At 35.5% G+C, this 26,902-nt stretch overlaps 1 protein-coding gene across 1 annotated transcript in view; it reads right to left on the bottom strand.

The window, feature by feature from the left end:
• Window positions 1–26,902, bottom strand: part of LOC146004141 (mast/stem cell growth factor receptor kita-like) — a 107,302-nt gene that overhangs the window by 59,045 nt on the left and 21,355 nt on the right. Inside the window, exons 5-8 of the mRNA XM_083142806.1 lie at window positions 16,857–16,992; window positions 8,835–8,974; window positions 3,571–3,718; window positions 637–945 (exon numbers count right to left, since the gene is read on the bottom strand). Of these exons, the coding sequence (XP_082998932.1) occupies window positions 637–945; window positions 3,571–3,718; window positions 8,835–8,974; window positions 16,857–16,992 (733 nt within the window). The remainder of the gene's footprint in view (window positions 1–636; window positions 946–3,570; window positions 3,719–8,834; window positions 8,975–16,856; window positions 16,993–26,902) is intronic.

Genomic DNA, 26,902 nt, shown 5'->3' with positions numbered 1-26,902 from the left:
AAACATGTAAACCGAATTTACTGTACAAGGCAACTTCCTCAGATAAGTCAAGAATTTTGTGTATATTAATTACAACACCAGTTCATTCATGTTAATGTTGATCACACATCACCCTGTAACTGGTTGAATGATCTCCCAACCTTGGAAGGTGGGGGTGAGGGAAACAGTCCTGGCCCTGGCCCTCAAGGGATATTGCACCATAGGTTATTATTTTTAATTTTTATCATTACCAAGCATAGCTTTCCCTTCCACTATTGCTCCTTCGTCCAGAATTTAAATCTGTAAAGATCATAAAATTGCAGCACACGTTGTCCCTCAGTATACTATACAGTATACTGAATGCTCAAGAGCAGACGACAAACCAGCTTCTACCTAAATAATTACATAATAACATGGCAGATCGTTTTTTTTTTTTTTTTAGTTCAAAGCTAGCCTTGCAACTTTGGAATTCTCGTTTTTGTCTTAAATTGTATGCAGAGAAATGCGAGAACTTGCAGGAGTCATTTTTCAATGGTATATATTTTTTAAATTGTTGTAAATAAAAGATATTGTAAATGTGCATTGTGTTTTAGCTCTACAAAAGTCATTCAAGGAAGAAGAATATAAAGAAAATTCACCATAAGAGCATCGACTTGCCTTTTACAATTAGTGTGAACTCCCTTGTTTTGTTACAAGTTTGATCTTCTGCTACAAGCTGATATGTTCCACTGTCGTTTAAGCGAACACTATGTATTTGCAATTTAGTAATGTTCCTGTTAATGGTCACATTATATTTCCCCCCAGTCGAATTTATCTTTTCTCCTGTAGGACTGTACCATGCGATGGTCAGTTCATGCAGGGCTTCGATATAAACTATCCATTGAACTGGCTCCTTCCTTCTTTCATTGACTATTGTAGCATTCATATCATCATCCACTATAAATCTGAAGTAGCAAGTATTCTGTTCTGAAATTGGAAAAAATAATAATAATAATAATAAAAATAAATAATAAAAAATAGTATATACATTATAATATATTTTTATTACAAAATTATTCAACCAGCCGTATGACAGTTTTCTATGTCTTCCCATTGAAATAAACCATTGATTTTGAACCTTCGTTTTCAAAGCTGTCCAAAAACAGAAATAGTAATCAGGGGTCATTTTAAGAAGGTTATACAAGGTGGTGCAAAAAGAACACATGTTTTTGGAATAAGTATAATGTCGTTGATTTTCAAGATACAAACGTTTTATTAACACCGAAACCATCAGTAAGAAATTCAGTTTGGATAGGTATACAATGATTATTTAAGTATGGAAGTTGATGTCAGAAAGATGACGTCCTTGTTGCTCTCATCAGAGACTCTGGATGTGTGTACAGCAACAAGGACGTCATCTTTCTGACATCAACTTCCATACTTAAATAATCATTGTATACCTATCCAAACTGAATTTCTTACCGATGGTTTTGGTGTTAATAAAACGTTTGTATCTTGAAAATCAATGATGTTACACTTATTAAAAAAACATGAGTTCTTTTTCCACCACCTTCTATTTAGTACTTTGTCCCCCCCCCCCCCTTCCCGAATTCTTAACTGCTTCCACTTGAAAATTATGATTTTCTCAAAATTTCAGAAGAGGCTATAGCTCCATCAGCTCCCCAGTGCCAGTGTATGCAAGTGGAAACAACGGACAAGAAATTAACTCTTATTCCAAATATGCTCCACCCAACCTCCCAATTTATTTTTATTAATTTATATATATATATCAGAGAAGTAGTTTCTGGGAAGTAAAACAACACGATACAAATCTCTCTGATCAATAACTGGAAGAAAAAATTGTAAATATTATCTTTTACTTCAACACAGAGGTGCAGCCTGGATTATTTCTTGGAGGAGAGGAAAGCATCACACAGCCAAATATTTGCATATTTTGCTTGACGCAAATTTTTAAAAAAATGGTTACATGTAAATACACATACACAGTCCAAAAATAATATTTTTGGTAATTGTTTAAAAGCTAGTAAACAAACCTCTTTCAAACTACTTTCAACAGCTACATACAGTGCTAGAAGAATATCCCAGTGAAATAAGTTTACTCTAGTTACATACCTGCAAAGAATCCGAACATTTTCCCCAGAAATACCATATTTACTCATGTGTAATGCGCACTTTTTTCCAAAATTTTTGCTCCCAAAAACTGTAGTGCGTATTATGCACTGGATAACTCGAACAGCCAACATGAAACCGTAGAGGGTCATTCCATGATTTTGGAACACTTGCATTGATTTTTCATGTTTATGGAACCCTATCATGTTATATATCGTTAGAAAGCTTAAATCTTGGAGTTTATGAATATGGTAACAGTATTCCATTCAAGATAACAACACTGATGTGAAATGAGGTTGAAGTAAGTTCATCACAAAATGAAGGAACGTTCTGATTTCTATGGTGCTTTGGATGAAAGAAAACTTAAGGAAAAAGAAAACAATAATTAAAATGTATTACTGGCCAAATAATATTATATATATGGAGTGTGTAAATTCCTTAATGGAAGAAATCTTGTGCTGCTAACTGCTAGTTTGAAGGTCCTGAATGTGCCTCGTATAAATGTTACATTAGTCGGGGAAAAGGGTATATACTTTGAAGTTCTATTAGAAAAGTAAAGAAGGAATGAGCAAAACCACGTATAAAAGTTTGAAGGCCATTTCACACATTTCACATTTTTCACTTTGTAATGTAATGTCCTGCAACACCAAGAAAAGCAGTGCAACTCTGGTGGAGTTAGAGCATGCAACTTCCGTCACATGGGATGCATATCAGCAGTATTTGTAGGGCGAGAAATAATAGAAAATAACTTCCTGAGCACTGCAAATCCATAATGTAATTTTCATCTCGCATTCTACTATTACGGAATAAATAAGGTGGTTAAAGATTGAAAGCTTTGGGATGCTAAACACAGTGGAGGGAGAGGGGGGAGGTGGCTTGGATTTGTGACTTACTGTTTACACAAGAGGATATCCTCCTCTTGGTTTACATAGCAACAGCTTTACAACCTACAACTAAGAAAGCCATTTTTTGAAACTGGATTGTACTGCGCATTATATATATAGTTTTTTGTAACTTTTACCCATCAAAAACCAGGGTGCGCATTATACATGCATGTGCACTATATATGCATAAATACGGTATTTAGAATTTTGTATAACACCTATCGCCTAATATAACAATATTCAAAACTTCTGTGCTTAACATAACAATATTCCAAACATTTGTGAGGAGTGTAAATAAATAAAAATTGAAACAGTTAAATCTATGTAGATAGTGTTAGTAATAAATAAATCGTATGTTGTAAAAAAATTGGATAAGATTTAGCATCTTGAAAGAGTAATAGGAAAATATGAATAAATTGATTAAACTTCCAGAACAATTGAAAAACATCAATTGCTATTAAAAATTGGAATTCAAGTAAGAAAAATTGAAACCAGGATTATTATATCCATAACTGTTAAAAGTATATTGCTTTATGAATCAGTTACATAAAAATATGGAAATGCACAAATAAATAATAATATTCTTATTAATATTTACCATGAATATGTATGTGTCTGGTGGTGTTTGTTTCTGTTTCATTTTCTATGGCAGTGCAGGTATAGTTTCCATCATCTTCAGTTGTAACGTTTTTCACAACTAACAGGGATGAATTTTGCGTTGGGGAAATTCTATTGACTCGCCCTCTCTGAAAGAAACAGAAATGATACATAATAATAATAAAAAAAAATAATCGTAATGATCTCTTATGATTGCAAAAATGAATAAATAATTTAGGTGGCCTGGCCAAGTACATTGAATTTTTGACTCACAATCCTATCTCTGAAGATTCAGGGTGTCAGTTTCAATCAAGACAAGAGTTATAATTGTAATATTTATTGTAACCAACATTCTGATGTGGGAGTGTTATAATTTCCAATTCAGGCATATATTTGGTGGAAACAGATGAATCTTTAATATTGACACATGGAAATATTTTAAGCAAAAGCATAAATAATGTATTTCTATTTCACTTATTTTCCACCTCTTTTTAACCTCTCGGGTTAATTGTGATGATGCAAAATCATACTAATGTCGTCACCTTGTGATCAAAGTGTTCCAGGTCCGATCCCTGGAGGAGGCAGATAGTGGTTCGGATCCCACTCTAAACTATAGGTCCAGTCTCGATTAACCTTTCTGTGCATAAAGTGGACTTAAAATCAGACTCCAACAAACTGAATGCAAAATCATAAATATTTGCACATGTGACAATTTAAAGTGCGAGCAAGCAAGGGTGTTAACTTCAAAGAGTTCTGACTTAATGACCTTCTTCAGTGCAAATATGTGTGGGATCATACCTCCTCATCGCTATGTGTTTTCATGGGAAGATATGCATGGCAACTAAAGTCGTTTTCATGTTCAGAAGACACAATGGAGTCTTATGGACAATGTTTTTCTTATGGGAAAATACGAGCGCTCTGTTGTGAAATTTCTCGATTTACAAATTTGCTTACGTAAAATCGGTACCTGCAGTTTTTCAGAAAATTTTGTAGAGAATACGATGGTGAACACAAAAAACTGGTAACTTGCTTAAATATTTTTAGATAAATTAAAAAGGCAAATTTTCTGTGAAAACAAAATTTTTACATTGTTTTCATTCCTAACGTTGAAACATGCCGTAAAATTAAAGCATTCATTATGAAAAAAATTGACACTGTTTTTTAATTGTCATAGGTGATGGTGGTGCTCAGAATTTATCAATACTTTAAAGCATATTTGTATTAAAAAATACTCAAATAAAGTATGTGGAGATTTTTTATATTCGTGCAGTAGAAAATGTCGTTGCTGGCCATTTTTTGTTCTGTAATTCCAAGTAAAAACTTCCAGTGACAAAGTTGTGGAGAAAATAATGAAATTATTTTTTATAACCACTCAAAGGTTCCCAGAAATATTACTTCCATGCATTTGGAGTTTCTTGTTCACCCGAACCACGTGCGAAGTAAGGAGACGTTGTCTGGCCATCTTGAGCTGACTCACCGCAGCATTCCGGCTAATCACCACCAAGTTTTTGAGTTGTTATTTTATTTCCATTCAGTAAAAAATATTAACTTCATGCAGTTTGTTATAATAGAATTGCAATGACTTAAATTTAATAATTGACAATTATTTCCAATGCTGCTGTTGTGAGCAACATTAGTGCTGTCGCAAATACACCATGTTTTTGTTTATATTACTGTCAACATTAATACTGAAATGAAGATCACCTTTCAGTTTCCAACATACACATAAATTCATAGACACCATATTAACCCTTGAAAGGCTTTCCAATACGTGACAAAATATGGGGCTTCAAGATAAAAATATGACATTCCTTGCTTGAGTCATTGACATCTTTTCAGTTCAAGTTGGCCATAACTCATTTGTTTGTTTGGGTTGCAACTTGAATCTAACCCATGTGCCAGGTTCCCCTTACTTGAGTGAGAGATCTGCTTTGGTCTGTTTCGACTTTTTTCCTCTCTCGAAAAAGTGTTTTCAGTTGTGTGAGCGCTAGGTGATTTTTACTTTTTTAAGTGATTTCTGAAGTGTCATTGTTATAGACAATGTGCCTTTATTTTGTGCATTACACTCGCGCGTGTAGTGATCGCAATGGATCATAGAAAATAGAAAAAAGGGTAAGATAATTAAAAGTAGCGAGAGAACAGCAGTCTTACGTGTGTTCGCCTACTTGAAGGAAAAGAACCCCGGACATAGCCAATCGTTTATTGTTAGTGAACTTTGCAAAGCGACTGGTATCAGTCAAAGCACCTTCTTTAGATTAAGAAAGGAAAGTGGCAAATGACCAGTCACTACACCGCAAAGAAGACAAGGTGGACTTCAATATAAAACCAGAAGGGAAGTGAAGTATAATGACTTCGTACGTAGTGCTATACAGCGGAAATTTCACACATTTCTGTTTCAAAATGCTCCCCCTACAATTAGGGCCATAATGAAGGAAGATAACGATGACAATGATTTGCCCAATTTCACTTATTCAACGTTTTACAGTTTGTAAAAGAAATGGGGTTCGAATTCGAAAAGCGAGGAAATAAAGCACTAATGATAGAAAGAAACTATATTATATTGTGGCGACATTCATATTTACGAAAAATGAGACAATTTAGGAATGAGGGAAGGGATATTGTGTACTTAGATGAAAGTTGGGTAAACGTAGGGCATACTGTACCAAAGATTTGGAAGGACAAAACAATAAAAACTCCTAAGAAGATTTTTTGGCTGGATTATCCGTGGGTCTTAAAGGTCCTACTGCTCGGGGTCCATGATTTGTTTTGCTGCACGCCTGTGGAAAGATGGGGTTTGTAGAGGGGGCTAAACATGTTTTTTTTTTTAGCAAAAAAAAAAAAATGTTGCTGACTACCATGATGAAATGGACAGTGTTTGGTTTGAACGGTGGTTCAAGGAGCAATTGCTGCCCAATATTCAGCCAGGGACGGTCATTGTTATGGACAACTCATCTTACCACTGTAGAAAATTAGAAACTATTCCTACTTCCAAAACCCGTAAGGAAGAAATTAGGGAATGGTTGAAATAAAAAAAATATCGCCTTTTCAGATGATTCTCTTAAAAGAGAATTGCTCAGTGTCGTGAATTCTGTGCGACACCAATTTAATATTAATTATGTTGACTGGATTGCAGAAGAATGTGGAGCAATTGTTTGTAGACTTCCCCCCTACCATTGTGAACTGAATCCTATTGAAATGGTATGGAGTCAGGTTGAAGGGCATGTTGGGCAGCATAATGTTAATTTTAAAGTGAAAGAAATGGGACCTTTGATAGACATTGCGTTTCAATCAGTTACCCAGGAGCAATGGTCGAATAACTGCAGACACGTTGAAGGGATAGAAGAGGACCTACTACAGGATGACATTGAACCTTTAATCATTAGGTTAAGCAGCAATTCTTCCAGCAGTGGCACAAGTTCTGACAGCAGTGGCCAATCCTCCCAAGACTCGTTGATCCACTGTTGATTAAGGTAACAATAATGAATTTATATATAGTATATGTAACACATTACCATATCTCAATGTTATTCTATGAAATAATTTCAGAGAAAGGCGAATTAATATTAAATGTGCCTGTGTATTAAATTAAATCTAATGGGAAAATGACATGCTAATGAACTGTAACGTTCACAGTATAATATTAATATTAATAATTACATATAATTATCATTATATATATACAAAATATGTAACACCTTCATTGTGAAGGAAGCTCATCATTTCCCGGTTACATGAGCTGGCGCTGTATTGGCAACACTGTGCAGTTTCTCCATAAGCGCCGTCGTGTCTTCTGAACGTGAAAACGACTATAGCTTTGCCTTGTATCACCTTACAACTAGGGCTGAGCCAATACCACCATTTGCTGGTACTGATATTGATACCTTGACCGATTCTAATCGATACCAATGCCGATACCGATATTTGTATAATTCCAGTTTAAAATGACAAAGGCTAGTTAGTGAGTCATAAAACTCATCACATAAAATTCTGTTAATGGCATTAAATAACTCTCAAATTATTCTTTTGTAGCATTACAACTCTTTAAAATATATTGTGACATTTTATGTGAACTTCTTTCTACCCCCAGAGGATGCAAGAAAGAAAAAAGTTTTTGAATTTTCAGTTACACTGAAAAATTGGTGGATTATTATAAGAGTTCCTGCTTCATTTCATAATCATCAAGTTCATGTAAAAACATTCCTGTCATTTGGATTAACCTGGAGAAAGAGGAAAACAACATTAAAATATGTACAAATACAGATATATATTTAATGCTCATTTGGCCAGCTCTGCATATGCCCTCCTGTCTACTATTATTCTCTGCCATTTGCAATATCAGATGTGTCAGTATCAGCCTGCAGTCACACAAAAGGGTAAAGAACAAGAAGAAAATTCACAACCCTCCCTCCCACAGTGACATTCATCCCTTTCCCAAGAACACCGGAACGAGCCCAGCATGATAATAATGTTGGCTTCAAAAATGTCCACTTTTTTATCCCATGAGTTTGTGAGCAAGAATTGGCAATGAATGGTTTACTTTTTTCCACATAGCATTGACCACCAGGCAGTTACATGCCTTCAATGTCACGTTTGGGTGCAGTGCTTTCACTTTAGTCCTGCCTTTGATCTTGTCATCTGCTTCCCAGGAGGGTGCATCATTTTTCAGAAATGTATATGGAATTCCTGTGCGGCACCCCAACCTGTCACATGGAAGGATGAATGAACCTTTGTAAAGAACAAATCTTGACAAATAAGTTGTTTCTCTAGCAACTCAAAATGTTTGGTATCGGATGGTATCGGCAAAGAAAATTCAACCGATACTTACCGATACTAATACCGCTGGTATTGACTTAGCCCTACTTATAACCTATTTTAAGTACTCTGGGCTGTTACAGTATTTGCATGTATTTCTCTGACTAATGAACTACAGAAATCAATAATAATAATACAATAATAATAAGAAGAAAACAACAACACTGCACATGAAACAACATTATATATATAAAATAAATAAATGGTGAGCACTAATTTGTATCAAAAAATTAAAATTCAAGAACAATGTTCAGTACATCTTGAAGCTTTGCTGGCAATAAATGATGATGAGATACAGAGGAATCCTCTACTTTGAAGAATTTGCCCAGTGTGGCCATATGATGAAAATACCACGTTCTCTACCTTGCTTCAAGTTATTCATGTACAATTTCATCTCTTTCGAATTTCCCATTTGTTTATTTTCAATCCAGTATACATTTGTCAAAATATTACCAGCTTGTCTTCAGAATTTGGTAGAATCCACCTAAAGGCCACAGGTTTATCTAGAGTTACATTGCAAATTAGCCTAAGATCTTCTCCAATCTCCACAGGTCTTGCTTCTTCATAATAAATACTTGGTTTAGTTTCAGCTGCTGCAAAAAATTAAGACAAATAATTATCAAGTAGTACACTGATGGTTTTCTGTGATATACTGTAAGCCAAAGGATGAAGATGCTGGTGATATTCATCATTCCCTCAGAATTTTAAAATATTATATTAGATTAGTGAAAAGATAGGGGAATATGTAAATTACATTAAATTGATTTCTGTATCTTTAAAACAGCCAATTAAAACAAGAAATAATTATATACCCAATGGGAAGCAATGCATGGCAAAGCAAATGTTTCATGTGAAGGACTTTATTACAAGTGGAACTAAAAACAAAATCAAAATACGTGTAAAAATAAAATAAGAACAGGATATATATGATAAAGACTCTTAGTCAACATGGGTTACATCATATTAATTTAGGCCTCTCCAATGCCTTGTAATCAAAGAGTCCTTGGTTTGATTACTGGTGGATGTACGAGGGTTATTTTTTAAGTAAGGTCCGTTTTGCAATACAAACGAAGTAAGTAAATGTTTTTTAAAAAAACATTTATTTTCTGAATTTACATACACTTCTCTATTTTGCTACATAATTTCCTCGCCGGAATCTGATCGAATCTTTTGGCTGGGAGGTATTTGATCATCCGCATACAGTCCAGACCTTGCACGTAGCAACTACCACCTCTTCCGCCATCTGAAGACCTTCCTGGGCGGCAAGCGTTTAGACACTGATGAAAAAGTGAAAACGACTGTGAGTAACTGGCTATCTCACAGGCAGCAGAGTTCTATGAGGAGGATAACCAAAAACTTGTAGTTCGTTACGATAAATGTTTAAACTGGGGAGGAAATTATGTAGCAAATAGAGAAGTGTATGTAAATTCAGAAAATAAATGTTTGTTTGAAAAACATTTACTTACTTCATTTCTATTGCAAAACGGACCTTACTTAAAAAATAACCCTCATACATTGCACAGTGGTTTACAGTCCCAGCAGTTCTGGTTAACCTATCTGACCATAAAGTGGACTTCAAACAAACGTCCATTATAAATTCAAAATACATTTTTGATAATATTTACATGATTGAGACAATGCAAGTAATTTTAAAAAGTGTAAATTACAATTAATTCTTCATACCTGGCTCACTAGTGCAAATTATGATTGAGGTAAGTACATTTTTTAGCATGTTATGTTATGTTCACATTTGTGAGAAGTGGAAACACATAAGTCAAAAAGTCTCATCCTCATATAAATAAAGTCTGTCTACAACTTTTAGATGCTCCATTTGTAAACTAATTTTCAAATTGTTGAACTGTTGTCTCGGGAGAAATTTACCAGATGATAGTTTATTTTATTGTTGTTAGACCTACTTTCTAAAAATTTACAGCATGGCATTAACTTATCCTTTGTATTTCACAATACAGTAAATAGAAAAATGTGACTTGATTTTTGTAACATTGCCTTCTTTCCTATTCACTGCCAGGGTGTTTACAAGTCTAAAAATCCTAGACAACCTGGAAAAGTCAATGGAATTTACTTTTCCTGGAATGGTCATGGAAAAGTAAGGAAAATTAACTCCTTATCTGGAAAAATAATGTTGTTGTAGTAGAACTCTTAAATAGAGAATGCTTACAAGTCAGCAGCAATGATGGATAAATTTGCTACAGCAGGTGTTACTCATGTAATAAGGAACGTCTGACAGCCGTGACTCATGGTTTTGGTATACAAGGAATCTCTGTTCACAACAAGGGCTATTTGACTATTATACATTGGCTTATCACCAGGTAACGACTCTACAGATTTTTTTTTTAAAAGTAGATTTAGATTAGTTTTAATCCTTTCTTTTCAATTCCAAATAGTTTCGCCATTTAATTTTTATTTGTGTAACAGCAATAAATTAAGTTTTCTGCACATAGAGAAGTTTCATTTTAAATTTGTTTTGTGAACAAACTGTATTTCAGTTTGATATGCTAATTATTATTTGGTAATTAGAGACTTTTGTTTTATTTAACTCTCAAGTATACCGTTCTAAAATTGTTTAATAATAAATAATAATGAGTGGTGCAACAGCCAGTGAGGGTTATGGCCTCACTACCAACTGCTGGCCTCACTCCCACCTGCCAAGATGGGAGATCATCTGACCAGTTATGGGGTGACATGTGGTCTGCACGATGAATCCCCAGTCATAGTTCTCGGTCTCCATGATCAGGTTACGCTACTTATTCATAGCTCCTCCAATTTCCTCACAATGGTGCATGAACACTGGTCCCATAAACAGACCGAAATCTCAGGAGAAAAGTTGTTACGCTTCCCCCAGGAGACTTGAACCTGCACACTTTCCCCATAGCTGAAGCCCAAAGCATGATGCTTTAGACTTCCTGGCCATGGTGGGACTCTAAAATTGGTCGCATGTGAGATTGTAAGTGTATTGACCTTCTTATAAGCATTTAAATCAACACCAATTGTCCAAAGGATCTTTTCTGAAAATTTAGTTATTTTTCTGGCAAACCAGAGGGGACTGTACTGTCTCCTCTTTCATATATTTTTGTTTATCTGCCTTTTTGGCTCTTTTCCTCATTCTATTACTCTCTCTCTCTCTCTTTCTCTCTCTCTCTGTGTGTGTGTGTGTGTTTGTTTCTTTAAATAACAAGCAAAGTATTACAATCACAAACTAAACAAATATTACAATTCTGAAAGTCTCATGGCTAACTGACCAAGTCATTGATTGATTGATGGAATTAGATTATTTTACATAACTTTTCTTCCACTTTTGGCTAATCAAAGTGATGAGGATGAGTGATGATAAGATGAAATATTGATGAAGGGACCCTCTCAAAGAACACCCATACCCAGGCTGGGATTTGAACCCAGGACCCCTGACACGAAATTGCTGAAAGTGGCAGAAAAGCAAAGTATAATGAACCAAATCAATCAAATCTATAATTCAAAGTGGAGTCTGAACTTATGTGACTCCAGTGGGTATCAAATCTTCTATTACAAGGCAACAATGTTACTGCTATGCTAACATGGCATGGAGATAGGCAATTAGCCAAGTCACCCCTATTGTTTGACAGAAGATAGACTGGAACATATGTGGTTGTCTTTTATTATGCTTTGTCATTGTTTATAATAAACAAGTTGGATACCATACGTATTATGCATAACGTAACCCTTAATTTTATTCTCGGTCACAGCACAACTTGTAAATTGTAAACATAGATAGGCATCAATATAACATCGTAGCTGAGAGAATTTTTTCTCACAATGAAAATATCAACAAGAATAATATTTTGACCTTTGTTCCATTTTCATTCTCAAGAACATCTGATCACCATTAAATGCCATATTAAAATTTATTTAATAAATTAAATAATATCAATATAGAAACTTGAGCTATGTTACATATACACAGTAGATTTTATGCACCAGTACTCACCAAGATATAATACAGAATCATTAGGTCTGCAGCAAAAGCTTTCTCAAGGAACTGCGAAGGCGTAAAATGAAAAATGTTAATATCGAAGCTTTAAAGCATGTGAAGCTTTTATAATTTGCTTTCACAGCTCACTAATCATATCATGCATATTTTTTATGATGTTATTTACAGCAACAATTGATTATCACCAAAAACTTAGTTAATTGTGATTTTGGTAATGATCTTAAAAATATAAAGATAGAAAGCTTAATTATTTATTCGTAATTCTATTCTACAACATATACAGTAGAGTACTGCATCAGACCACTTTTGCTCACTCAAACTCGTTTGAATCTCCCACACTCGAGCATGCTACGCTTAATCGTACCACATTCGTAGTGGAATAATTGGCAATGTCCCACATTTCACAGCCTAATAAGCTGGAGGCACATAGTGGTTCGGGTCCCACTTTAAGCTGTAGGTCCAGTCCCGATTTGCCTTACTGTGCATAAAGTGGACTTAAGACACCAAATCAATCAATCAAATCACAGCCTAATAAGCAGCACTGTCAACCTAAAAACCTTACATACAGTGGTGTGGCGTGACTTTTTAAAAAGTGTTACCGGCTATCAGTACGACAATTATGCCTCCTAGACGTTATTACAACCCCCCCCCCCCTTTTCGGTAAAGAAAACATGTTGCCGAGCTAGATATTTGTTCATTTCGTTCTTGATTTGCAATCAGCACAGTGATTTAGCCACAAACACTCCTAGAAACAACTACCACTCATGAGACAGTTACCAGGAAAATCCAATGAATGGTGACAGACCCTTGTCAATTCTTCATCTGTCTCCGTTTCTTTGCAATGAGCTGCGAAGGGGAAGAAGCACCACACTTTTCCCGGGCCAGTTTGACGTGTGTGTTGTGAGCACTGAGCAGACGACAGAACTCCGCTCCTTCGTGGAAGGGAAACCCAGCTGTACGTACTACTGTTGCCAACTTAGTATTTTGGAGCAAGGTTTGTCCAAATCACGAATCACACCAAGGAACTATATTTTCATCTATTACCTACCTGGTCTCAGTTCTAGTTCAATCCAGCCTTGGCTTTGCAGTCTACTCTGGTTGCTTCACAGAAATTGTATTCCTATTTTAGGCCGGATTTAGCTCTTTTCTGTCAATCCGATGTGACAAAACTGGCTGCTCCGGTGGGTCTGAATGGCAACAGGGCCCCTTAACAGGTATATGAATAACCCCATAAAGTCCTTCCCCGATCTTTCCTTGCATTGGCACCCTCTTCTCCCTTGTTGCCTCTTCAGGGTAGCGGAACGGCCTCCCTCTTCACTTCTGTCGGCTGCAGAAAAAATGTCCTAGGCAATATCTACTCGACGGCAACGGTGTTCATTAACGTATTTAACAATGTTCTCATTTTATTGAAACAACTTTTTAATTCTTTACATTTTGCTGTTACCTGCGGTAACACCGGTACATGCACGCCACGCCTCTGCTTACATGGAAGGAAACCACTCTATGCAATTACAATTCTAAATAATAATTCCGTATATTATTATGTAAGACTCAAATTATGCACATATGAAAGTATGCAATATCTGCAGACCGAAACGTAAAATAGATGCACATGCTGACAGACCTGCATAAGCAATTACAAATATCGTATCACAGTGCAAGAAGTATGTATACCGAAAAGGCTAATAATATTCTGCAAAATAATAAAATGCAGTTATAACATTCAATCGAACATCATTTCAATGTGACAATAATCGTAGAAACATAAAATATCAGCCTAAGCAGTTTCAGCACATAATCATCTATTTCATTTTCACATATCTCGGTACGATACTCAAAACTGTATTTTAACATGGAGATGATGATTATATTAATTTATTTTTCAATTTCACTTCATCCTTCAACTCTCGATTCATATTTGAGAGCCCACTACCATAGACAAATGATGAAAATACGTCTACTAATAGGGTTCGAGTGTTTTTCGCTCAAGCAGAAGAACTATCAATTCTGTCTGCCATCTAGCGTTGCCTGTGCAAACTATTTGCCACTCAAGGAAAAAACGCTCATTGCAGCACTCTAATATACAGTATGATGATTTTGAGAGCATTTGAATATTATTAATATTAATAAGCACATTTGTAAAAGACGTTTGGACTGATCAGTTGTACTCTACTATAAATTAAAGTACTTTCTTTTAAAGATAATTATCACAAAATATTGTAAAGTGTGTATTTTCAAGTGGTTCACCAGTTCTTGAGATGACATTTCTGTAAAGTACCCTTAAAGTTTTTTTGAAAAAGCAATATTAAACTTTTCATAACTTAAGGAAATCCAAGATATTATGTTTGAATGATATAGTGATGATGGCTGTTTGTTATACATTATTATCCATTTTCTAAGTTTACTTTTCTACAACACTATAGTTTAATTGAGCACCTGTTCTCTTGTTTTCAGGTGAACTTTCCTATTGTGTTTATAATTTTCTTTAATTCTCATAGTAGGGATTCTACAACTCCAATGTGAGAGGTAACCTCCAACTGCCTCATTACTTATCCAACATGTTAGCCACTGGTAGAGTAATGGTTAGCACATTGGATAAGTAATGAGGCAGTTGCAGGTTTCCTTTCAACCTTGATAGCTGATTTATGGGCAGTCACGTAGAACATTAATTTAAATTCATACAAACACATTAAAATTAATTTCTTACACGAATACACAATAATTCTGAGTATACAACCTGCAAAAACATAATTTATTCACCTATCAATTTTGGTAACTTACTGCCACTATTCACAAAGGCATTCCTGAGTCAAGCACATGGAATTATTGCATATGTGTGTAAGAATTAGAAAAATTGCATTCAGATATAGAAGCTTGACCTTTTTGTGAACACCTTGATTGTTCCTAAAGAAAAATTTGAGCTGAGTCAAGCACATGGAATTATTGCATATGTGTGTAAGAATTAGAAAATTTGCATTCAGATATAGAAGCTTGACCTTTTTGTGAACACTTTGATTGTTCCTACTGAAAAATTTTCAGTAGGGTGCAAGAAATGCATGAACTTTGCCTAAGTCACATGTAAGCTCAATGTAAAACACCTAACTCAGCATGGAACATGGAGATCATGCACCTCCCTGGTGTATAAGGTCAGGAAGCAATTAAATGGATACATAAAGATGTGCGTTGAATGTGGCAACACCACTCGCAGTGACAGCCTGCAATTCCATGGTTTAACGGATGGTGAGGTAGTGACAAAATGTGCAGTGTTGCCATGTTTAACACCCATCTTTAGTCCGTTGAATAAAAATCTGTATAATCGCATGTAAATTGACAATGATAATGGGTTTTAAAAACAGCTGCAAAGAGCTTCAAAACAAGATCAAAATCTTATTTGTGGAACTACCCAATACTACAAGAATGAGCTGTTTCATGAAATTGATAAGAACCCTTTTGGGTCAATTTTAAAAAAGTATGGAAATTAAGAATTGTGTTTGAAACTTTTCTACCTGCACTGTATTTAAATTTATCACAATCCGACCACAAGTTATTTCTCTAATGAACTTCAAAGAGAGTGGACGTTTGGAAATCAACAAAAAAAAAACTGCTCTTTTTTTATTGTCATGACAATACAAAATCGAAGGCATACTTTAAAAAATGGTTACCAAAGCTTAACGCAGACGAATAAGCTAAATGTTTATGTAACTAGTTTTTACATAAGTCTACTGGTTAATTTTTAATTAAAGTGCAAACTCGGATATCCATAATTTATAATCCGATAGCATTAGCTGATGCTCCTGGGGGGAGATCTGCACTAGAGAAGATGAGGTAGTGCCTTTGCATTCCTTCATTAACCTTGCATCCTTTGTGCCTCAATAAATGCCTATGTGAAGCGAATTTTAGTCATGATTTCTGGATTACAGTTCTATCCCAGTTTTATCTCTGTTCTTCCCAAAAAAAAAAAACACAATAAGAGTTATGAGAAGTAACAGCAAAGCATTGTCTTATCCTTCAGCAGAATCTGATTTGAAAGAAGGAAGAAAAAGTGGGATAGAGCTGTAATTTAGAAATCACAATAACTGAAATAACGTGGTCTCTGGCCAAACAGCCACTATGAATTTTCAGTGACACACTTGTTGGAGCACTAACTAATACAAGTGAAAAGAGATTCATATAGTTGTGCCCTGATCTTCTATATCAGGAAGGTATAAGATCTCCCTGTTCCATCCCAAGTAGGGTGTTTTACATTCAACTAAGCCAGTTAGGCATGAACCGCCTTAAAATACCACCATGGTTGTTTCTAAAGTGACAACCACTTTAAGTAAATGTTAAAGACATTTCACTACTACAATAGAATGCTTTAGTATATACATATTGCAAAGCAGAGATATCAAGCAGTAAGAAAATATTAACTACTATACATTTAATGAAAATAAAATATCCCCCAAAAAGTAATATTTGAGATTTCTGTACATATATGCTAGTATAATTACGTAGAATAGACAGAAAAAATCCCGCAATTTCCTCTTGATCCCCTTTCGTTGCTATGCACTCATAATATTCTCCATGTATGTAGGCTGCTGAAGGAATTATGTAACCAATTTTAATGTCCTTTAGGAAGCTTGATGACTGAAAGATAAAGCAGATGTGAATAAATTCATGTCAGATACTTTCAGACCATACTGACATAAAAATCTATATACATATTTGACCAAAAATGTATATTTTTTGTAGCTGTGAGGAAAGGAATTTCTTTTGTCAAAAACAAGCTAAATGTGATGAGTGAAAAAAAGTTACAAATTATATTGTATTGTATTTTTTGTCATTTTACATCACTTTTTTTGACACTTTAGACAAATTGCGATGAGAAGGTGAGTGATGATTAGATCAAATTAATGAAGAGACACTCAAAAAGGGCACTCGTGGCAAAGCTGGGGTTCGAAGCTAAGAATTTTGATGGCAAGATAGATTAATCAGCCATCAAACCAGCAATGACTCTTAGGCAAAAAATGGAAGGTGTTTACAAGATGGAATAAAGGGGCATAAAACAAGACTAAGAATGGTTGGAGTAATGCCCTCTCTTTCTAGCAGTTGGCCTACTTTTTTTAAAATTTATTTGACAAATCCTGAATACAGAATAAGTCCATTTTATATCAAGATATGCACGTATGTTCTTGCGTTTGAAGGACCTTTCCTTTTCCTTTAGAAAACCCAGCCCCCTCCCCCCCCCCATTTCCCTCCCACTGTAGGAACAGCACTTTAGTGTGTATTACTCAGATTATTTTTAGTCAAGTTTATGAGTGAAATAGTATTTTATTAAAGACTGAAGGAAAGAAAAAGGATCTGTTAAGGAAATACATGGACAACATAAATTCATTATGAAACTGTCCCATTTCGTTGAAAAAAAAAGTATGGATGTCAATATCGTAATTTATTCAATTAGACTTACATCATAGAAATAAATAAACATTTTTACCTGGTCTAAAACCTATTGAAGGAAAAAAGTAAATGAACCATCTAAACAGCAAATGAAAGCTTCATTCTTGGATTTTTTTGCCATTAAGATTAGAAAACCCTGTTGGCCGAATGACCACTTCCTTCTTGTTTACAAGTATATGCTCCTCTCATGGTATTTTTTATGACCTCTCTCAAGAGTTTCAGGAGTTCTTGTGATTATCTCTTTTCTATGATGCCAGGGGTCCCGGGTTTGAATCCTGGCCTGGGTATGGATGTTTGTGAGTGTACATTCATCAATTTCATCATATCATCACTCATCCCCATCTTCGCAATTAGCCAAAAGTGGCACAAAAGTGAAGTATTTTTTGCTCAGAAATTCATTGTAATATGTGATGAAAGATATTATCTTTCATATATAAGATATACAGTTTTGACGAGCTTCTTCTGGGCAATGTCTGTGGTCGATTTTCAACATTGCTCTACATGTTAAATGTTCTGAACTGATTGACCACTACTAGGTGTTCTAGTATGCCAAGCATTTCCTACAGTTCCAATGTTTTCAAACTTTTTTACTAGGCTGTTAATTGTATTCCTAGTCAGTGCCTCACGAAAGTTAAAAAATTTTCTATATGGTTGTTGCCTCAAAACTAGCAACTGATTATTTTCTAGGAGCATTTCACAATTTTGGTTCACTGACCACTTGTGTATCTCTCCATAGCAAAATTCCAAAAATCTTACTTGTAATAAAAGAAAAGTGGAAATTAAAAGTTATTAGTCTTAAGACAACTAGATAAAAAAAAAACCTATCAACTTATATTGTGCCAAACTGTATTTACTGCATCAGGCCACTTTCGCTCGCTCAAACTCATTCGAATCTCCAATGCTCGAGTGTGCTACGCTCGATCGTTCCACACGCATAGTGGAATGATTGGCAACGTCCCGCATTTCAGAGTCTAATGAGCAGCACTGTCAACATAAAACTCATACATGGAAGGAAATCACTCTACACAATTACAATTCTAAATAACAATTCTGTATATTATTATGTAAGACTTAAATCCAGCACATATGAACATATGCAATATCTACAGACTGAAACGCAAAATGGATACACATACTGACAGACCTGCGTAAGCAATTACAAATATCGTATCACATTGCAAGAAGTACGTGTCAAGGTAACTTAATATATAAGGTAGCGCCATCCGAAAATTGCCGATCATGCACGAGTGCGTGACGTCTTATGGGAGGATCGGTTATGCTCGGTGCCCCTTCGGTTATGTTCGTTCGGAGCTTGGCCGAAGCAAACGGCCGCTATAATTTCTATGGGAGGTTCAGAGAGGGAAGTGTTTTATTACTTTGAGGAGGGGGAATTATTAATTATCAAAACTTCGGGATGGTATTGAGGCATTCCTTTAATGATTAGTAACATGACTGATTGATTGAGTTGGTGTTTCAACAAGTCCACTTTATGCACAGAAAGGCTAATCGGGACTGGATCTACAGTTTAAAGTGGGATCCGAACTACTATGTCCCTCCACCAGGTATGGAACCCGGGATTCCTTGATTATAAGGCAACGACGCTACCATTGTTCCATCGGTGAGGCACTAGTAGTAACATAATTGAAAACTCGCAAATGTATTGTGAAAATCCATACTTTTCAAACTTTCTGATCGATATATTACAAAGATAGTTGTGCATGTTCTCATTTATCATGTCTTCATTCTATAATCATAGTATGCTATAATCTTAACATGCTAAAGAAGAATTGCATGAATGAAAGAGTTAAAAAGGAAATGATTGTTTCAGATTTATTTTGTTTATTTGTTTCACTCCACTTTTCTGCCACTTTGGGCTAATCGCGAAGACAAGATAGTAAAATGTCACGTAATTGCCTTCTAACGACAGTAAAGTAAATTACACTTCTTGAATAAAATGTATATTCCGGTTTTATAACATTATGTACACGATATTGAGCATTGTATGAAATAAATATAATGCCCATTAATGAAGTTTTACTACTTCGTTCAATTTAATATTTCACAAATATAATGTGGATGATTTTGTACCTTTCTACTCAGTGTAAACAATGGATGCCATACTCTCCTTTCGTGGAAAATTTTCTTTAAAACAGTAAGCTCATTGTGGTGTAGTTGACAAACTATATACTTGTGCTATGAGCTCGGCATATAGAATAGTTTTTCCTGGTTATAGACGACTAAAATGTATTTGGAAATGTAATAGGAAAATCCAAGACAAAGTCCAAAAATGAAATTTTACTATGTAACGATTCATACCTTTGTACAGTCCTTCATTGTGATTTCTTGTAACTTATTTGGTATATTTTCATTTATGCTTCAGATATATTATCTTAACCTGTTCTAAATGTCACATGTACAAGGGAGAAATATAAACAAAAAAAATGCAGTAATAGTGGCAACATTCTCCTGACTATACGTGAGTTTACCGTGTTGTCCTTTGCATCTCGCTTTGGCTTTGCTTAATATTATCAATGAGCTAAATTTTCTGTGTGTTCGTAAATCCCTTCCTGTACGCTTGGTGAATTAGGTTTGGTGTTCTTAGCATCCAGTTGCAAGTAGGTTTGGCTAGTTAAGGGTGTTGCATTCGTATTTGTACACTTTCGCTCTTCGCTTGCATGTACACGTATTATAGCTTTTAATATGCAAAACGATTTCACGCAACTGTAACTTATCAGCACGGTAACTTGTACAACCTCACTTTGATATCGAAAATTAACATTTTATGGAAATTACAAACTGGAGTTGCGTTTTCAAGGTTTGGGGTTTTATTTACAACAAAAATTTTGTAGCACGAATTGCCAATCTTACACTCCCTCATCCTCCTGTACGTAAAATTTCTGAAAATATGGAACTCAGAGACCCGAACATAATTAATATAAATTTAAATAAAACAAACTTTTAAACAAATTATTAGTGTAATGTGATTTACAATTAGAGAGAGTTCACACATATTTATTTTAAATCGGTTGCCATAATGTGTGAAGCCTGCCATTTCCGAGCCTTCTTCCAGTGTAACTGCACTGCCCTTTGAGCCCTGGCTGCTGCGTTCAGGTGGCAAATGCGAATGAAAGTTCGCGTTCTGGAGTATGTTCTTTGGACGTCAGGATGAAGCCGAGGGTATTTTTCTGTTAATATGTTGATCAAATTCCTCATGACATATGGCTTACAAGATAAATTATTGCTGCGAAAGGTTAGGAACACCACTTCAAATTGTTTAACGTCTCCAGCCAGCTATAAGATGGAACTGTTAACGCTCCTTGCGACAGTTTTTCAATCCACCCATTGCTTTGTTTTTGTGGGGCGTGTCTCATATTCCCACCACTAGAATTACCCAGAGATGGATCAACGACGCAGCATCTCATTGCAATGTACCCTGCTAAATAGCAAAGGCCTTGAGCAGAGCATTCGGAAGGTGCATTGTTGGGAAATGATGGAAGATCTCCAAGTGTCATTTCCCTTACATCTGCGTCTCCTTCTATCATATTGATAACATCTTCCATGTCAGGAGTCAGTCCACTGAAGAGATGAGATGTTAGATAATCTTCACGATCTTCTTGATAAACAGGCGCAGAACTGGTTAGGGAAACGTGTAATATGCTGCAGCTCATTATGATAAGTCGCAATCTACTTTTAAATTCCACTGGCAAGGGGTGATCGTATGTTTGTCCAATGCTTCTTATTTGCGAAAACAAGTTTTCAATACAATCTTGATTTAAACGCGAAGTTAAAATATATTGAACACCATATAATTTCCTAAGGTCAGATAAACATCCCAACAAGGAACGAATAGACATAAGAAAACCTTTCTGGAACGGGAGAATAGTTTTGCCTTTGCCGGTTTTCATATTTTCAACTACTGAAAAGAATTGGTGTAAAACTGCTTCTTGTTCTTCTAAATTTAACCCAAAACCACTGGCTAGCGGCTGGTCATGATTCCTTGGAATTCTAGAGTTCAGCACATCAAACGCGTCATTCACAAGTTTGAAGAAGTCTGCAGCATGTTGCTGATCAGGCAGGAGATAACTTTTTGCCTGTGCAACTTGATTGGAAAACAACTGGCATGCAAGCCGGACTCTTTGACATTGTCTACCGAACACAGATAAATGTTCAGGTGTTAACTTCGGGTATAGTTTCATTTCAGCATTGTCTAAAGACAAAACACCTTCAACAATAGATTTTCCAATATGCTTGCCATCAGGCAGCGTAATTCCATCATCTAGAAAATGATTTTTTAAAAGTTTAAGAATGTGGGGAACATCTGCGAAAACCGATACACGTTTTGATGGATCTGCAGGGTTTCCAAAACAGCTACCCTTGAAATCAATGTTTAGATCTTTCCATGTTTTGGCATTTTTACCTCCCATGTCACAAACAACAGCAACAACTGTGAATTCTACTTTATCGATGTTTAATATTATTACTTTCAGTAATTTGCCGGTCATTAGCACATCGAAATCGTAATATATAGGCTGCTTCCAATTTGTGCATAGCCCGCGGACCATAGCAACCAGTACCTGACTACGGGGACCATAGATTCTATCTTCTTCTTGGTTATAACAAACCCGAGCATCCACATTCATCTCATCGAAACTCAAAACACATAACCTCTCCCCCTCACTAAGTTTTGTTGCTTGTGATTTCATCAATTGCAAAACATCACCTAATATACCTGGCCGGCAATGAAATGAATTTGACACCCATCTTCTTAACGTAGAAAGTCCAGGTAAAGGTATACCAACTGTATATCTCAAATAAACGTAACATTTTTTTGAAATGGCTCGAAGAGTCAACACTTTGCTTATATCATCTTTAGTCCATAGGGATTTCATTTTACCATTTTACCATTATACTTGAGTGTCACTGAACACTTTCCCCAAGATATTCGTGAGTTTTCTTGTTACATTGTCGGTTAGGTTATGTTGAAGATTTTGAACTTGTTTAGTATTTTTGGTTAAAGCAAGTTGCAAGAGCTTGTTCTTAATCTTTAACTTATTAATTTCTTTATGTAAACGTGTGTTGTTCTTCTGTAAGTGATGAATAGTGTTTTCCAACAACAAAACATTGCTAGCAGCTTCTGTACCTACTATTTTTTTTTTCGACAACATAGTATTTAGCTTATTTAAGGAACGTTTCCTTATTTCACACCTTTCGTAGCGTACATCTCCACAGTCTTTATCAGCATATCCTAAAAATGATTCATATTTTGAAGAGGAAGGTTCAGGAGAATTTGCTACACCACATTCTCTATTATTTTGCACTGAAGTAATATGGTGTAATTTTATGGCACTGCAGTTGGCATCAGTACTTTCTTTGTTGGCAAACACAAAAGTTCTGCTCTTATAGATCCACCAAGCTTTCTGAAACCTCGGAAAATATGCGAACTAACCGGCCTCCCCCACCCCCTTCTTTCACCCCCGGTGTTTGCTCTGGCGCTGGTCAGGCAAGGACCTTCCCACTTCCGCTGACACAGTGTTGCTAATTTTACTCTCTTCAAGAATTTGAGGAGTGTTGTTGATGTGCGTAGACGTGTTTTTGAGTAGGCTAAGTGTAAAGTGTCGAAAGTTGTACACAGCAGTGAGCGAAATTTGCTACTACCAATCATCGAGAAGGGTGGAATTATCCTCTCGTTCAACCCCTAAAGAGAGCAGTATATCTAACGGGTGCTACGACGCCAAGGGTCCCGGGTTCGAATCCCGGTCGGGCTTGGTTGTTTGTGAATGTCCTTTCATCAATTTCATCATTTCATCACTCATCCCCATCTTCGCAAATTAGCCAAGAGGCACAAAACGTGAAGTAAAATAAACTAAATCAAATCAAATCAAATCAAAATATCTAACGGGACGGTTGGAGTCATTGCTTAAAAAACTGAAAAGAGAAAAAAAAGATTTACAAACCCCTGACCAGAAATTGTCCATGAAATGTACGTAGTGAAAAGAGAAGTTCCTACAATATTGAAACTTTTAGCTATTGCTCAGGAAGAAATTAATTATCAGTGGGGGGGGGGGGCGAGAAACATTACGGAAAATTATGAAACAAATCGGCTTTAAATTTAAAAAATGTAGAAACTCTCGCTTAGCTCTGGTTGAACGAAGCAACATTGTGGTTTGGAGAGCAAGATATCTTCTTGCGATCAACAGATTCCGCAACGAAGGGAGGCCAACGAAGGAAGGCCTGTTGTTTACATTGATGAAACTTGGATTCATGCTTTTTTCTTTTTTTTTTTACATAATTTTTTTTTATAGTTTACATAATTTAGAATCTTAATCTTATGTGTTTAAATTGTTGATATCCTTCTGCGAGACAGCAGGCGTTTTTAACTTTAGTGTCCCCCTCCCTCCTCTCTCTTATGCTATATTATTTGAATTACAACGTCTAGCTGCATATTTGTTTACTTGCAAACCTATCACGGCACACGCCCACTTCTAGATTTGGCAACACAGGGGGAAAACACGTGTTTCTGCCATCCCTTCCCTTGCCCCAGAGTTCCCGAGCTCCCCTCCTAAACATTCGACACTAGCGCCATTTGTTTCTGGCCAGGGTTTCAAATAAGTTGGTGGATCTATAGATCTCGCACATAGTCTTCTTTACAAAAATGGGCACTGCACACTCTTGCATTTTTAATATTAATATTATGTTCTCGATCACAAGCACGAATCCACTGTTTACTTATACGATTATCAGCTGGAAATCTGATATTTTATATCACTTCCTTTACTTTTTTGGTTATAATTCTCACAGCTTGTTACTGCACAATTAGGCATGATTATAGGTGGAATGAACAAAACAATCTCATTTCAAGAGAAATAATACAATAAAAATATATCGAATGCGACAAAATCAATGACCTGCTTGTACCGATTTTTGCAACGTGTTAGTAGCTAAATGTACCCTGCATCAAACTTATTGCACATAGCAACGAGCACTGTCAAACCCGATCCTCCCAGATGACGTAATGCATATGTACTTCAGATAGCAATGAGCACCCCCTGAATACGTGTACATCATTGTTCACTTACCAAAAAGAATTATCATATTCTGCGAAATAATAAAATGCAGTTATAACATTCAATCAAACATCATTTCAATGTGACAATAATCGTAGAAACATAAAATGTTAGCCTAAGCAGTTTCAGCTCATAATCATCTATTTCATTTTCACATATCTCGGTAAGATACACAAAACTGGATTTTAACATGGAGATGATGATTATGTTCACTTACTTTTTAATTTCACTTCGTATTGTACTTCACAATGCATATTTGAGAACCCACTACCATAGACAAATTACGGAAATACATTTACTAATAGGGTTCGAGAGTTCGAATGTGTTTCGACCATTTTTTGCTCGAGCAGAAGAACTATCAATTCTGTGTGCCATCTAGTGTTGCCCATGCATATTTTCCGCTCGAGCGAAAAACGCTCATTGCAGCACTCTAGTATTAACCATTACCACTTCTCTGTATTTGTAAGCAATCCAGAAAGACCTAATTAAATTTCATTAATATGATCTAAAGTATGACATCTTAGACATATCCTTCACTGCTTCAAATTAGGATAAAAGTATCAGGATAAATGTATCACTAATAATAATAATAATAATAATAATAATAATAATAATTTTTATTATAATGTTAATAATAATAATGTTATTATAACATCATCATTATTATTATTATTATTATTATTATTATTGATTTGCTTTATTTTACATTGCTTCTTGTGTCACTTATGGCTAATTTGCGGAGATGGGGATGAGTGATGGCATGATGAAAATGATGAATGGATACTCACAAACATCCATTCAAAAGCCGGATTCGAACCCAGGGCCAACATTATTATTACTATTAGTAGTGGTAGTATCAAAGACGTTATTATCCTCGTAAATTACGCAAAAAGGGGGTAGAAGTTTGTGCTAAATCATCTGTGTTCCAACAAACTATTTGATTTTTTTTTGATACGTTCAATTTCACATTAATAACGGGAAACAAGCACATAAACTATTATTGAAAGACAGAAAATGCTTGATAAATGCATTCCAAATATATTTATTTTTACATTAACATAACTTTCATGCTCGATATATGTTTTACATATATGGAACGTGGAGTGACGTGGACACTAAATTGTGTGTGTATTCAAAGTTTATTTAATAAATATTATATACAGCATATAATATTTAAATACGTTACACAACCAATTCATCCATCTCACAATAAACCAACAGCAAAATGACATAAATTGTCTCTAAAATGTGCATGCTCACTTTCCTGAAAACAATTGTTCATGCATTTAAAACAAAATTAATTAAGACAAGTGTTATTTCTCTATCTGGTGATTTACAATGTATTACAGCAAACAAAGAAACAATGCGAGCGAAACGAGCAAGAAAAGTTTTGGATCCAATTTTTTTGCAGGGTGAAATCAATATTAATTTAATAAGCTGCAAATAATTTAACGGAACGCCATGGCATTATATCACTTACAACTTTTGTGCCTCCCCAATGGCATACTGGTAATATCGTAGCCTTGTGATCAAGGGGTCCTGGGTTCGATACCCAGTGGAGGCACATATTATTTCGGAACACATTTTAAGCTATAGGTCCAGTCTCAATTAGCCTTTCTGTGCATAAGTAAACTTAAAAAAAAAAAAAAAATCAATCAATGAATTTTACAACTTTTTTACATGTAGATTGTTTGGTGCCCAGGGCCCTCTCCCACCGCCCCCTAACTATGGTTCTGATCTTGATAAGACTAAGAAAAGCAGGAATTGTGAGCGAAGCGAGAAAGAAAATTTTACGAAAAGTATTTTTATTTGCATTTGAAGTTCAGGGCGGTAATTGCCCCCTGCAGGTACACTAGACCGTCAATGTTTGCCCCCCTTGCCCCCCTTAGAACTCATTTCCGACCAAGGTTGGGGGGAAATGCTCCCTGCCCCCCTGTGGTTGTGCCACTGGAGTAAAGCCTTACAAAAGAAACTGTGTTTGAACATTTACTTTAAGCAAACACAGTGTATGAATTATACCTATATGCTCATATAAA

Source organism: Lepisma saccharinum, chromosome 21, assembly GCF_977018435.1.
Source record: "Lepisma saccharinum chromosome 21, izLepSacc3.1, whole genome shotgun sequence".
Taxonomy (NCBI): Eukaryota; Metazoa; Arthropoda; class Insecta; order Zygentoma; family Lepismatidae; genus Lepisma; species Lepisma saccharinum.
The sequence above is the reverse complement of the archived record's forward strand: the minus strand, read 5'-3'. Positions and strand labels throughout refer to the sequence as shown.